Consider the following 16,004-nt stretch of genomic DNA (forward strand, 5'->3'; position numbering starts at 1 on the left):
CGGCGTCTCTGCGTCTGCTCGCACTCGCTGTGAATTGTTTCGGAAAGGCCAGTGTCGCACGGCGCCCACTTCCTGCCGGCGGAAAGTGCCAGGCCAGGCCCGGCCGTTCCCTGTCACCTGTAGAGACAGGAAGAGGAAGGAGCTCGGAGGAAACGGCTGAGAGCTCGAGAGCTAAACTAGCTGCTTCAGCAAAATAGCACCAGTGTAAACATGCATACGTTAGCTCAGGGTTTTTCTAACTGCTTTTCAAGCCACCCGCATTTTGTCTGAGATTTTTACTTAATGAAAACGGTGGTAATCTGGTCCCACTGTGGTTTACAAGGTGGAACGTAAAGCCTCCACAAGGGGGCGTTTGTGTACAGATTCACTTATTTATTATGTCCATTCCCTTTGTTTTTATTCACCTCATGTATTTATCAGCACAGTCCTGGCGTTTAGGTGTAGGTGGTGCAGTAGTCTGATACTGCAGACACCCGGGTTCGAGTCTGGGTAGTCCCACCGACCTGGTTAGACCACCGGTCGTGTCTAAGCGAGGGAAGGTCGGATAGGAAATCACCTCCTTACCGCTGCAGCAGAAACGCCTACAATAGGCTCACAGTTCGAATTTCAGCTGTGCTGCCGGTCGGCTGGGCGCCCCAGCAGTCAACACCGACACTAAATGGACGAAAGTATTGGGACGCCCATTCTCATTTTTAAATGAATGTGTTTTAGCCACAGCAATTGCAAACAGGTGTAATAATCAATCATGTAAAGGAAATTACATGCTTCCAACTTTGCAGCAACAATTTAGGGAAGGCCTGGTGCACAAAGCAAGCTTTATAAACACAGAGCCCTGACCTCAGCCCCACTCAACAGCTCTGGAATGAACCGGAACATCAACTGATCGATCAGTGCTGTCATCTTTTGACTGAATGGGCACAAATTCCCACACACAGACACACTTAAGCCTGGTGAGAAGCCTCTCAGAGGAGCGGCTGTTGTTATACTAACCTTGATCAGATCAGAGGTTGTGCAAGCAGCAGCGCATTCACAATCGGGAATTAAAAATCCAGAAAGGATCGAGTACATGCTCCAGAGCCAGTTTAGTGTTTTGTATAACATTCTGAATGTGCTGTTTATATTAATTGTAGATATTTGATAACCTGATCTGAAGAACAGAACCTAAACAGAGAAGTGGTGTGAAGGTGATGAGGAATAACAGTTCATGTGATCCGTGGTGCTGTCGACCCACCTGCGCTAGTTCTTCTTTAAATTCCTGTAATATGATGCTGGTGTTACAGAGAACTCACAGCGTGGGTGGAAGCGACACTTTCTGAGGTCAGAGTTTATGGTAAAAGGACTAAATCGATCGGCTCTGCGTCATGAGGTCAGGTGTGAATAAAAACACCTTCGGTAGAAACCTGCCCTCGGGTTCAACCTGATCCTGTTGCAGGTGAATAAATGACGACACTGAAACTGGAATTTCTTTCGTTTCTTGTTTTTTTCTTTGTGTATTTATAGAGCTTACAGTCCTGCTGGAACAGGAAAGGACCTTCCCTGATTTATTACACGCTAGCAACTGCTGTGGCTGAAACACATGAATTTAACAATTAGAAGGGGTGTCCTAATACTTTTGTCCATGTGGTGTATAAATAGGGATGGTTTGAAAGCACTTGTTATAATTTTGTGGTACCTTAATCCTTGTATGTTTAAACACCTTAAGGATAGAGGTGAAGTGTGTGGGTGTGTGTGTGTTTCATTAATGGGAAGTGTGTGATGTGGACGTGGGAAGTTCTGACCTTTAATGTCATTTTCTGTCCTCTGGTTTCACGAATCGACGCCACTTCCTAATTTAATTGTTTCTCTGCTCCACCTCATTAAAACACAAAAGATTGAGAAGGTGAAACCAGGTTCCTGAACCTCAGAACTCGTAGTGACCCTCGTTCGGTCTTATAATTGTTGTTTAGCTGTGTGTGTGTGTGTGTGTCCAAAACACAAGCTCATGCTCAGGTGTCCACATATTTTTGGTCGTACGTGCAGCACCATTCATTTTATGGATCGAAATCTTCTTTTATTCTGCAAACCTCAGAATGACGTTCATCTATAGGATCTATACCGCCCGACTCTTATATCTTCCCTAATACCCACAATTCCTCTGGTCCTCCACGCGCGTCCTCGCCCACCTCACAGTGAGTCATACGAGAGTGAAGTGTCAGTGACGTACGCACCATCTAACGGCCGTGATTCCCCCTCACCCCGGGGTCTGATGAGCCCAGTGTGTTTTTAGGTTCCGGTGGATCTCTGTGGATCTTTCTGAGACAAGTGCTCCACCTGAGGGACAACGTACGGTTCTTCACCCACACTGGTCCTCTCTTCTGTCTCACGGTCTCTCTTTCATTCTATATATCTGACTATTCATCACTTTATATATACCTCTTTTTGGGGGGTCCAAGTATTAATTAGGAGGGTCAGACTCCCCAAATCCCCCCCTTATTTAAACTATGCTTATATCCATTTAACCAGTGTTCCAGTGTTGCAGCGACCACTGCTGTTTACCTGACACGCTTGCCGAGCGGAGCTGCGGGTTAGCACGTGCTTCCACAGCCGTTCTCCTCCATAAAAAAAACATCAAAGCCACCTACCGAAATGAAACCATGCCGTGTGAAATTGTTCCTGTCCCTGAATCCCGTTAAAACAGGATTATTCAGGACGAACATCACACTTCCACACGCACTGGAGGTCCTCGTTCAGTCTCAGTTTATCTTTCCTGGAATAATAGTGACTCCTGTGCTGTAACGTATAAACTGGCCGGATTTGCTTGTTTGGGGTCCGTTTGGGTTTGAGGAACACTGAGTCACATCTGAGTGAGCTGTGATCACACTGACCTTTATACTGTCCATCAGAGTTTTACTTTCTGTTGTAATTCTGTCTGTCTGTGGGATACGACCGAGTCATGATCATCCACATCGTGTGTGTGTGTGTGTGTGTGTGTGTGTGTGTGTGTGTGTGTGTGTGTGTTACATATGGTCTATTCAGCGTGAGCACAAATTTTAACTAGTGACCACAATAGTGAACACAACACCACAATAGTGTAGGAGTGAAGATTAACATTACTAGTGTCCTGATAATAATAATAATAATAATAATAATAATGAAAATGAAAATGAAAATGATAATAATGATAATAATAATAATAATAATAATGAAAATGAAAATGATAATAATGATAAAAATAATGATAATAATAATAAATAATAAAATGATAATCATAATAAAAACAATGATAATGATAATAATAATGATAATAATAATAATGAAAATGAAAATGATAATAATAATAATAATAATGAAAATGATAATAATGATAAAAATAATGATAATAATAATAAATAATAAAATGATAATCATAATAAAAACAATGATAATGATAATAATAATAATAATAAAATATAATAATAATAATTAATAATAATGATAGTAGTAGTAATATTAATAATACAAATTATAATAATAATGAAAACAGTAATAATAATGATAATAATAATAACAATAATAATAATGATAATGAAATTAATAACAATAAAAATGATAAAAAATAACGATAATAATAATTATTATTATATCAATAATAATAATAAATAATAATAATGATGGTAAGAATAATAATGATGTCATCAGTAGTAATTATTATTATTATGAATCATTTTTATTCCCCACCTAAAACTAATAATATGACACCCCATTAAATATGATGTGAAATATGAAATATGACTCTGATCAGCCTGACTCACTGTTAACAACATGAACAGAAATGATAATGGAGGGAAGATTTACTCTGTTATATAAACGCTGTATGACACGAACGTAGAACAATAACAGTCACTCCAGAAATCCCCCCAAACCTCGAACGCTCCACCTGATGACTTTAGCATCTAAACGTTTGACTACATTCTATTTAAAAAGCATGGATTTCACCTAGGGTGACCAACATCCACCTTGGGTGAGGTAACACTGTTCCATCATCCGTGGTGAATGTGAATGGACGAGGGGGAGAAGTGTGACTCAAGGAGGATCAGTAAAAGCATTCAGAGGGGTGGTGATATGAGTCAGTGCTTACTGATGACCTGTGTGTGTGGGGGGGGGGGGGGTGGCTGGCTGTGAAGAACAGATCTTTTCACTGAAAGATCTCACAGAGGTCACTCTAACCTCCAACAAGCTCATGGTCAGGCGTCCACATACTTTTGGTCACACAGTGTATTATTATTTTTGTGACATGTTCTCTCATGACTCCGGCATTTGGTCCTGGAATCCAGGAAGCACCTGTGAGCACGTCTCCCAGATTCCCTCCATTGTGTCTTCGTGTTTATTTAAAGCTTCTACCTTTTTTTCAGGAAGTTAAGGCGCTCGCACACACACACACACACACACACACACACACAGCATAACAGAACGCATGGATGGTAATAATAATATCGGGGACGCGCCGGGGACGGGACGGGGAAATCCAGAGCTTTTTATTGGCTTCCTTCGAAGCTTAACGTTCCAGCTAATGTTCTATGTTCAGTACACCAAGAGAACTACGATGTGGATACAATCAAACCGTAGAACTAAAAAGCTGGGCTTGACCTTACAACCTTCAGGTCCCGAGCAGTCAGAGTTGTGGTGGTGTAAAAGGTTCCATGACATTTTGCTTTGTGATGTCTCCTCCTAATTCCTTCTCTGTGCCCATAAAACCCGAGTTTGACTGTCCCCATTCTGCTGAACCAGTGAGAGCTCGCAACCATCGACAAATAAGTACGACAAATAAAACGGTCGTCTTTTAGCCAAGGTCGTAAAGAAAACACGATGTTTTAATGCAGAAGGTGGCTTGGTGCTTGTACCTGGTTTCGGATTTGGATTGGATGTGAAGTGTGTGTTTCCCTGTGTGCCTGTGACGAAATCAGCCGAGAGATTAAAGCGAGCACATATGGCCGAATGCCTGCTGCTCTAATCCAGTCATAACCTGTCCTTCCTGTCACACACACACACACACACACACACACACACACACACACACACACACACACACACACACACACACACACACACTTGCACTGCATGCATTCATGCTCATATGCAGGAGTATACACACACACGATTACACTAACATGCATGTAAACACACTCGGGTCATTCCTGCAATTCCAGGGTCAAGAAATATTACTCATTTCATCTACATGTGGTGTTAAAGTGCATGTTTGTCTCCCTAAATGATCAGTGTTTGCAAGGAAAAATGTGTTGGTTCACCACTTTGTTCCAAACTTTATCTCAGATGGACCAAAAGACAGAGATAGAAACGGTCCATCCAGACTGTTATCAGCAAAAGATACAAATGGGACAGTGGGAGCCTAGTGGGTAGAGCTTTGAGCTATCATTTGGAAGATTGTTGGTTCAAATCCAGCTTCTTCTATGCAGCCACTGTTGGACCCTTGAGCAAGGCCTGTGTAGACGTATATATGACAAATAAAGGTGCAAAGTCCGAAGCAAAGATTTACTTTATATGATTGATTTATTATACCTGTTAGCACTTGTGGCCGAAACATATAAATTCAATAAATAGAAGGGGTGTCCCAATACTTTTGTCCATATAGTATATGATATCAGATATTGCCAGTTAAATTCATGCACAGAGTCTGTGCCATATGGAGGTACAGAACCGGTAGCATATTCACCCCCTGGTTATTTGGGCACAGTGAACGTTCTGGCGTTCAGCAGCAATGACGTATAATCGCATTAGTTCTTAAAGGATTTTACTCTACAGGATTATGGTGCTGCTGGTGCGGAAGTGAACATTCCAGTTCATGTCAAACACTCCAGTTCTCTAGAATTCTAATAGAAATGTAGGAAAGCTCTGATTCTGTTGGTCTGTTACTAGTCCTGGTCATAAATCGATAATATTATTTAATATGATATAATATTTATAATTAATAAGATCAGTTAGTCAGAGGGATTTATTTAGCTTTTTCTTACTAACCTGACTTTTGGAAGTTGGATTTGTTGTATTAATAATAGTAAAAGTATTATTGTTTTGGTATTATATGTACAGTATTATTATGCTGGTGTTGTGATACTGTGCTGTTATTATTATATAGTAGTAGTAGAACAAATTAAAAGAGTAAAAGTGTCAGTAATGTATATTTTATTATTAGTAGTAGTGATAGTATTATTATATTATTGATATCAGTATTATTATTATTCATAGTAGTAAGTAAGTAAGTAAGTAAGTAAGTAAATTTTATTTATAAAGCACTCTTAAAACAACTTACGTTGACCAAAGTGCTGTACATCGAATAAGCATACATAACACAACATTATATTAAAAAAGTAAGAACCAAATAAAAATACAGAGTAAGAGACAAAATAAAACAGATAAAAATAGACTAAACAATTAAAATTAACACGGCTCCTCACTGTTCAAATGCCAGCTTATAAAGGTATGTTTTTAGGAGTGATTTAAAAACAGCGGCCGAAGGTGCTTGTGGAATATTAGGAGGTAGAGTGTTCCATAGCCTCGGAGCATAAACTGCAAATGCACGATCACCTTTTAGCTTCAAACGAGCCCTAGGAACAGTCAACAAATTCTGAGTGGCTGATCTTAAAGATCGCTGTGCGGTTGCGGGAGAAAGCATACCACTGAGATAAGCCGGGGCTCGACCATTAAGCGCTTTAAAAACAAATAAAAGCACTTTAAAATGAATCCTGTGCTGAACAGGCAGCCAATGTAGTGAGGCAAGGACTGGTGTAATATAGTTTCTTTTCTTGGTATTAGTCAGTAACCTTGCTGCTGCATTCTGGACTACCTGCAAGCGCCGCAACAGAGACTGACCAATCCCAATATACAGAGAATTACAGTAGTCAATTCTTGCAGAAATGAATGCATGAATAACTTTTTCCAGGTCAGAATAGCAGAGAAAAGGCTTAATCTTCGCAATATTTCTGAGCTGGAAGAAGCTATTCCTTACCACAGAGTTGATTTGTTTATCAAATCGGAGGTCAGAGTCAAAGATAACACCAAGATTTCTCACAGATGTTTTGACACATGTAGACAAGTGACCAAGGTTATTGGAGACACTATTGATGTGATGACCCCCAAAAACGATAACCTCTGACTTGCTTTCATTCAGCTGAAGAAAATTGTCAGCCATCCACCTCTTTATGTCCTCAAGACAACTGCTAAGAGATGTTAACGAGCCATTGTCATTCGGTCTAATGGGAAGATAAAGCTGTATGTCATCAGCATACAGGTGAAAGCTGACATTGTGCTTCCTAATTATTTGACCCAATGGCAGCATATAGAGAGAAAAAAGGAGGGGCCCTAGTATGGACCCTTGTGGAACACCACAAGAGACATCAGCAGAAGAAGAGAAATAGCTGCTAATATTCACTGAAAAGGTTCTATTCTTAAAATAAGATATGAACCAATTCAGGGCCTCTCCCTGTAACCCCACCCACTTTTCCAGGCGACCAACAAGTATGTCATGGTCAACAGTATCAAAAGCAGAACTAAGGTCCAATAAAATGAGGATGGCACAATTTCCCTCATCAACAGTAAGTAGCAAGTCATTTGTCACCTTCAGAAGAGCAGATTCAGTGCTGTGCATAGACTTAAAGCCAGATTGAAAAATCTCAAAAAGTAGTATCAATAATAATAATGTATTATTAAAAATTATGAGTATACTTTTATTGTTATTGTTATTGTTGTTGTTGTTAATGTCATTTATTATTATTTTTATTATTGTTGTTGGTAGTAGAAGTAGTAGTATATTGTTGATCTCAGTATTATTACTATTATTCACAGTAGTAGTATAAATAATAATAATAATTTATTATTATTAAAAAATATTATAGTACTTTTATTATTATTGTTGTTGTTAATGTCTATTATTATTATTATTATTAATGTTATTTATTATTGGTAGTAATAGTAGTAGTATTAATACTATTGCATAATTGATGCCATTATTGTTACTATTATTGTTGTTATTATTATTGTTAATGTTATTTATTAGTAGTAGTTGTAGTAGTATTAATATTAATATTACTATTACTAATGTTATTAATAATAATAATAATATTAATATTAATTATGTGTTATTGTTTTTTTTGTTTATTATAGGGCGAGACCAGAAACTAGGCCAACCTTTGTGAGCAGTATAGGGGCGGGGCCAGCATCCTAGTGGGCAGGGCTAAATCAGCTTTTCTTTGTCGGTGTCCATATATGGTCAGTGACGTCAAAAGCCGGAGATTCCTTTTCTATAAAAGGCAGCGGGAGCGGAATCCCCTCAGAGTGGAGAATGTAACTCTGATCTGAGCTCTACCTGCATCACTCTCCGGTATTAAATCAATAATAAACCCTGTACCGGAACCGGAATCCTGATCATTACTGTTCATTCATTAATCATTCGGTGGAGCTCGTTACTGATCAGGGATGAAGGTGTGGAGCGTTGACAGCGCGCGCGTCAGGCGGATCGTCCGCGAGGAGGGATCGAGCTGTCTGATCCTGGACTGCCGCCCGTACCTGTGCTTCACGCGCTCCAGCATCCGGGGCTCGCTGAACGTCAACCTGAACTCCGTGGTGGTGCGTCGCGCGCGAGGAGGTCCCGTGCCGCTGCGCTCCGTCATCCCGGACGAGCGCGCGCTGTACCGGCTCCAGGAGGGCCGCGTGAGCGCCGTGGTGGTGCTGGATGAGAGCACGCGCCGCCTGCAGGCGCTCAAAAAGGACAGCGTCGCGCGCCTCGCCATCCGCAGCCTCGCGCACCGGGTCGGCCGCGCGCACATCTGCTTCCTTAAGGGTGAGCGCAGGTTCATTACAGTTCATTAATAATCCGAGTCTTAATTAATCCAGTTTATAATTAATCCTGGTTTTTATGTGTGAACTGAGTCACGAAAAATCCGGTTTAAATCGGTTTAATCCTCGTTCACTAAATTAACACTTTTGTTTTCATTATTTGAGCTGAATATTTTGTAATCTAGCCTATTTAATATAGGTTTTTTAAAGAAAATATGTTTTATTAGCTCAAATACTGAACCTAATAAGGAGCAGTTTTTAAATTGGCTGCAATGATGACCTGTGATGAAGGGCACCTTGCTCAGGGGCCCAACAGTGGCAACCTTTACATTACTAGACCTATTACTAAAATTAAATCAGATCAAATCCTCTTGTTCCGTTTCCATTCCTCACACGTTCTAGTTGTTCAGGATTCTGGATATCTCATGTATAGCAAATACCAAAAATACACCTGACCTCCCTCCATTGGCTCCTAGTAAAATACTGTGTAGAATTTAAGGTTCTTTTATTCGTATTTAGGGCTCTACACGGTGAAGCCCCATCCTACATATCTAATTTGATCTGCCCCCGTTCTACCTCCAGAATCTTAAGATCTACTGACCAGCTGACGAGGTCCGAAGGTGACCGGGCTTTCTCTGTGGCTGCCCCGAAACTATGGAACAGCTCGTCACTTTTTATTAAGACGTCCCCTACAAATGATCATTTTAAATCCAACTCAAAGACCTATTTATTTTCACATTAGTTGGGTTTTAGCATGGCTCTGTTTTATTTACATTGATTTTTATTTTGCTATATGTTTTTTTACTGTGTTTTATGTCATTAATTTGCTTTATTATTGTTCTGATTGTACTGTACAGCATCTTGGTTGGCACTTAAGGTCTGTGAAGGCGCTTTATAAATGAACCTTGCTTGACTTGACACACGTCATAACTAACATTCCAATTTCATGAGTGGACTGAGAGCGATTAATTTTTACTATGAAACCTGCCATAGCGTAGGCGTCGATATGATTCCCATGTGTGGTGTCGTTTTACTGTTAATCAGAAGGAACAATAGGCTCTTAGAGTCGATGTTATTGACAGCCAGAAGCTTAACAGTTTAACAATCATAACTGTGTCTCTGCAGGAGGTTATGAGAGCTTCCATGAGCACTATCCTGACCTGTGTACTGAGGCTAAACTCACTCCAGAGATCAACACTGCTGATGCGGACTGGAGCGACACAAGGGAAGTCCGGCCGGACCCGGAATACCATCAGGTACATCGTACAGCAAAAACGTTTTTACTTACTGGTTATGAGAAGCCTTGGTGATTCTCTCAGTGTAATAATTACTGACTCTTCTAGACCTTGTTTTTCTGTTTTTAATATTTGAAATCATAAAGAAATACTGACCACTGAGTCACTGCTTACAGGGAATAAAAGTAATATAGGTATGACTATACACTTCTCCAACAGAATAACAGTGTGTTTATGGCATATTCACCTTTATCACCCTGTGTAATATTTATGGACAAACATGCCATAAAGGGAACGCAGGCTTTGTTCAGTAGTTTACTAAATGAGTTTATTCAGCAGCTCTGAACTGAGTCAGACGTTGACTAAGATCAGATGCTCGTTTAATCACTGACCTTTGGTCTAAAAAAGGATTTTAAAAGAGGACTTCGGTCTTTAAAATTAAATTGGTTCACAGTTCCTATTTTCAGCCACAAAACGGAAACGTAACTGCAGAGTTATTCAGTTCAACTGAACCGAAACAGGTATTCGGCTTTTTCTGTGTTTAATGGGTCCCACAGTGGATCTGATACAATCCTCCTATTTCTGTCTGTGCTCGGGACCGGCACTGAGAGCGCACTGACACTGACAAGTGCGCCTCCCAACACCTAGGCTGTTTCGGCCATCCCTCCACCTGGGATGTTAGCCAATTATGTTTATGCAGCAGCCTGACTGGCCGATAGCACCTCTGAGATTAGAACCCTGGGTCCTCAGATCTCAGCAATAGTGGTCCAGGGTACTTTACTGATGTTCCATTACTGTACATTTTTTATGTACTATCATGACCCAGTAATATTTCATTAAATCATTTGGACATTTAGTTTGATTTGATTTGATTCATTTTGTCAGATCATAGGTTTTAATTTATGCATTTCATTGATTTGATTTACTTGGTCAATTTCTTTAAATCAAGTAATTCGAGTAATTTTATTGGCTAATTTAAAACAATGTACTTGTAAATTACTTAAATTGGGAATTTAAATAAATTGATTCATCTCAGATGCATTAATAATTATGTCTAGTTGATGTTTCTAATGCTCTTTTTGTGCTGTGTGTAAAGGATGGCCCAGTGGAGCTGTTGCCCTTCCTGTACCTGGGCAGCGCCCACCACGCCCGGCGGCTCGAATGTCTGAGCGAGCTGCAGATCACCGCCCTGCTGAACGTATCCCGGCGGGACTGGCAGGGTGCCGACGGGCCGCAGCGCTACAAACGCATCGCTGTAGAGGACGACCACACGACCGACATCGGCTCACACTTTCAGGAGGCCATCGACTTCATCGGTGAGAACAGAATCAATCTTATATAAATCAGCCACGCTCACACACACATGCAGGGAATTTTAGGGAAGGCCCTTTCCTATTCCAGTATGACCAGCTTCGATCATAGACATGTGCCAGATTTAGGAAGAGGCTGGCGAGGCATCGTTCATTATCGGGAACAGCTCGCATTTGGGAGAAGCACTGTCCTCTAATCTCACTTATTTTTTTTATGGACTCTTGCAAAACAGAAGCACAGTATTGCTGTTGTGTTTGTTTAGAGGTTATATAAAATCCTCATGGGTTACAAAACCTTTTACTGGAACTGTTAAAGTCTAAATCTAGTCCAGAGCTGGTGCTATTTATAAATAAAACCTTCCTCTAGCCTTGGCTGCTTCGTGATGGTGCTAAAATAAGCTGGCTTTGTGCAAAAGCTGGCGCTCTCGCCTGTCTCTCACAAGTGGAATCGCCGCTGGCACTTTGTGCCCGAGATAGACGAGGGATGGATGATCAAATCCGGCAGGCTTGAGTCAGCCGTACGGCAATCTGACTGTGACGGGTGGGACCGGTGCGTCAGTGCATGACTACCGCTTTAAAATACTTTCCGATTTGGGGTGTGTGTGTGTGTGTGTGTGTGTGGGGTGTGGCTTTCGGCTGTTGTTTTGCACCTTTAAGATGATCACGAGATGCCCTGGGTAGGTGTGAGTCATATCCAAACATGTGACGTATCCTCAAATAAGGGTTAAATAAACATTCTCACTGGACTATTTATAGTTCTGAGTAATTCAGGCCCTCACCTGAGCCTCGGTGGGTCTGTTGCCCAACGCTGACTGATCAGACTAACAATCAGAAGGCAGAAGTCTGTTAGGCTGTCTCACAACTGCGTAGACCCAGGTTCGAATCCCGGTGGGGCCACTGACCTGATCAGGTGCAGTATTGGCAACATTAATGTTAGTATATGGTGGCATGATGATGGTGAAAGTTAGGTGCATTGTTGTGTGTGTGTGTGTGTGTGTGTGTGTGTGTGTGTGTGTGTGTGTGTGTGAGGCTTATCAGACTCCGGCTGCTCTAATATGAGTCAGACGAAGAATAAGCCACTTAGAAAGAGAACGAAAATATCTGACATTTAAATAGACAAAGTTCTGGAGATCGGACGTCATGAGAGAACCGTACGAGAGAGAATCGCTAAAAAAGGACCAGCCGAACGCAGAAGGATTCGCATTGTTTAACGTTTCTCATCCAAGCCATGAAAGCGCTCCTAATAAGGACACGACCAGATCCTTACAGTCCTATTCAAAAGTTTGGACCCTAACACCCCAATTTAGGGTCGCGGCTGGTCCCGTTCTACAAGGAAACACAGGGCGCAAGGCAGGAACATCCTGGACAATGTCATGTCTGTGTAGACACCAACAGGCTGATAGCACCGCTGATATTTGGGCTCAATAGCATAACAGACTGGCAAAAATGAAACAAGCCTTATAAAGCCAAAATTATAGGTGTGTAAAATTTATTCGATGACGTAAATTATAAGCTTCCAGCTGCATAGCAACAGTTTAGGGAAGGCCCTTTCCTATTTTGATGTGACTGTGCACAAAGCACGGAGTCCTGAACTGAATTGCATTGCATGTGTAAACTGCATCCACTCTACTAGCTGCACCGTTTTTATTCCTGTAAATGATCTTATGTTAATGTAGTCAGAGAAAAAGAACGATTGCAGAAATAACAAAAATCCTAAAACTGTACGTGTTCCTTTCTCGTTTCCAGACGAGGTGAAGCGGGAGGGTGGAAGGGTGCTGGTGCATTGCGAAGCGGGCATCTCGCGCTCACCCACGATCTGCATGGCGTACCTGATGAAGACCCAGCGGCTGCGCCTGGAGGAGGCGTTCGACGCCGTGAGGCAGCGGCGCTCCGTCGTCTCGCCCAACTTCAGCTTCATGGGTCAGCTGCTGCAGTTCGAGAACGAGGTTCTGGCGTCGCCTGACGACACGGAAGAGCGCCGCGAGGACGCCGATCGGAACGGCAGCGGCGGCCATGAGTTCAGCATGGAGAAAAACTTTGAGGCGACGGTTTTCTCATTTCCTACCTCCTTCCTGTCGCCCATCGGTCTGAGCCCCATCACCGCCCAGCCTTAGCCTTCTGAAATACAGAGGTCAGACGGGAAGCTTAATGCGAGCATGACGGGAAATGAAACAGAGAATGAGCAGAACAGCTTTAAAGCTGCAGTATGGGACTTTTTATTTCAGCTCGGCCTCAACACATAAATTAATGTACACTAAATGGACAAAAAGTATATGGACACCTACCCATAAGAACCAATATGGAGCTATAACAGCCTCCACTCCTCTGGGAGGGCTTTCTTTTTGATCTTGGAGTATGACTGTGGGCCTATTAAGTTGAAGGAGCACGCCTCAGAATTGACGTTCCACTTGTTTAGAAAACTATAAAGCCTGTTATTTATTTTATGTAAATTAATTAGCTAATCAGGAGGGTGACTTTTGGCCATATAGTGTACAGTAATATTAGGACTAAAGTATTAAAGTGTGGGTGGCTGTAGGTTAAAAACTGCTCTAGCACATGGTGTTAATCGCGACAATCAGGTCGGATTTAACCCTATGGCATCATAGCAAGGATAGACGGGCTGGAAAGAGCAGCACTAAAGACTCTACTAAATGTTTGGTCCCCAGAAGGAACATAGCGCTGCTTTAAACACCCACTATACCCATTCCTCATCCCAAGTCAGTAGCACTATTTTGAACAGGCATTTGCAGCAGGTACAACATGGCGAAAGCAATTTTCATCCATGTTACCGCTGTACTGCTGATTTCTTTCCAACTAAATGTCAAGTTCGGTTCGTGTGCTGACTAGCTGGTTTGTTAAACAGCAGGTTACCATTTAGCTACAGCTAACAGGGAATATTTAGTACCTTATTCAACATGCAATACAAATATTAGGAGGAAAAAGTGGCTTGTGCATCAATATCGAGCTTCTTTTACACACATTATATAATATTATACAAAGGTTTAGACATCCTAACTCAAATTTCTTTCAATCTTTTGTTTAATTTCTAATTTTAAGATCATCATTTTTGCACACGCCACATTTTATGTTTTGACCAGATCCTAAACTTAGCAAATAAACACTGCGAGATAAATTCACCAGCAATAAATTTACCACATAAGCACAATGTATGATGAGTAAACTGATATTGTAATTTACAGGATGGATAGCCGTACAGTTTCCTGATTGGTTTATGTGTAAACCAAAGCTGATACATTAGCGGTCGTCAGAAATATTGAGGTGAGGAAGCCAGAAAGAACGATTGAACCCAAGTATAAGTATGTTATAAGTATGTTATAAGTGAGTTTTTCTGACTTGCACTGTATCTGTGGACCAGGAACAACCAGTGTAGAAAGACATTTAGCATTTAGCAGACGCTTTAATCCAAAACGACTTGCATTTATAATAAATACAGTCAAAGTAACTGAGCCAGTGGCAACTTGACAGTGGGGCTTGAACCAGCACCCTTTTAAATACAAGTCCGGTACCCTAAACGCTGAGCTACCACCGCCCAGTTAGTCAGTGTTTTATACTTGAACAGGTTTGATTAGTGCTTCCGTCGTTAGCATGTCAGTTTATACAGACTCTATTACCTAAATGTGTTTTGACAAAACTAAGACTTTAAACTTTATTTCTAAGACTAGCTTTATAAATAATATAAGATCCTGCAATATTTATACAATCAACTGATAGTATAAAAACATTCTACGTAAATACTTATAGCTGTGTTGTTTCGTATACCTTGTACCCAACAAAAAAAGGAATACTGATCATGTTTACATGTAAATCACCTCGTCTTTTTAATATAGAACTAGTGTCATGTAGCAATTCACATCCTACACTGTTGTAAACGGTCCTCCTGCCCATCAGTGGCTCATCCAACAAACTCCTTGAGCTGATACGCACCAGAACTTCCATTAATATGCCTGCAGGAAAGAGCAAAAACAGTATCGGAATGATCTGATTGTGTTTAAAAATGAAGTGTTATTTTTATGTTTGCCTTAGAACGAGTCGCTGTGCACAGCGGACATGCTGCAATAAAGCCTTAGTTTAAGAATAATTTCTGCCTATTGTGAAGCCTACTGAGACAAATCAGATAAATTATTATGTTTTGTTGGTTTTTTATTTAATTAAGTGACTCTGTTAATAAACGTTTTTGCAAAAACAGTACATGTTGAGTTCTTATCCAGCCTTAGAAGCTTATGGAATGTAAGGTATGTAACTATTTACTATTAGTATTATTATTTTCAAAATGTGTTCAGTCATTGTGCAGTGGTACTAAACAATCTTTAAAGGCCTACTTATCAAATTGAATAGTTCCTTTACTTTTTCAAAATCAAACCAAAGTAAATGACAAGCTGATGTTTTGAGCTTTTTAAACAATGTATTAATTGAATATGTTCACCAGTCAGAGAGATATCCCATATTTGAATCTAAACATACAAGGTGCTCCATAAGTAAAGTCACTAATTTTAAGGGATGTATTTGTACAAAGTGCAGAGATCTATTTCTTTTTTGTACAATAGCTGTGTTTTGAACCATTGTAGTAGTGGAGGTCTTCAGCATAACTTTATATGAGTATCAGGAATCACATACACCTCACATCAGCATTGGC

At 40.7% G+C, this 16,004-nt stretch overlaps 1 protein-coding gene across 1 annotated transcript; it reads left to right on the plus strand.

Moving 5' to 3' along the window:
* Window positions 1–8,317: 8,317 nt before the first annotated feature.
* dusp5 (dual specificity phosphatase 5) lies at window positions 8,318–15,556 on the plus strand. Its single transcript, XM_062989865.1, has 4 exons — window positions 8,318–8,809; window positions 9,931–10,061; window positions 11,137–11,356; window positions 13,097–15,556. Exons 1-4 carry the CDS (start codon window positions 8,446–8,448, stop codon window positions 13,462–13,464), a joined length of 1,083 nt encoding a protein of 360 aa, XP_062845935.1. The 5' UTR covers window positions 8,318–8,445; the 3' UTR covers window positions 13,465–15,556.
* The last annotated feature ends 448 nt before the right edge of the window (window positions 15,557–16,004 follow it).

The sequence above is a fragment of the Trichomycterus rosablanca genome, chromosome 27 (genome assembly GCF_030014385.1).
Source record: "Trichomycterus rosablanca isolate fTriRos1 chromosome 27, fTriRos1.hap1, whole genome shotgun sequence".
Lineage (NCBI taxonomy): Eukaryota > Metazoa > Chordata > Actinopteri > Siluriformes > Trichomycteridae > Trichomycterus > Trichomycterus rosablanca.

Coding starts and splice junctions, on each gene's coding strand:
- dusp5 (XM_062989865.1), top strand. CDS start 8,446: ATGAAGGTGTGGAGCGTTGACAGCGCGCGCGTCAGGCGGATCGTCCGC. Junction 8,810..9,930: donor GCACATCTGCTTCCTTAAGG/GTGAGCGCAGGT, acceptor GTGTCTCTGCAG/GAGGTTATGAGAGCTTCCAT. Junction 11,357..13,096: donor GGAGGCCATCGACTTCATCG/GTGAGAACAGAA, acceptor TCTCGTTTCCAG/ACGAGGTGAAGCGGGAGGGT.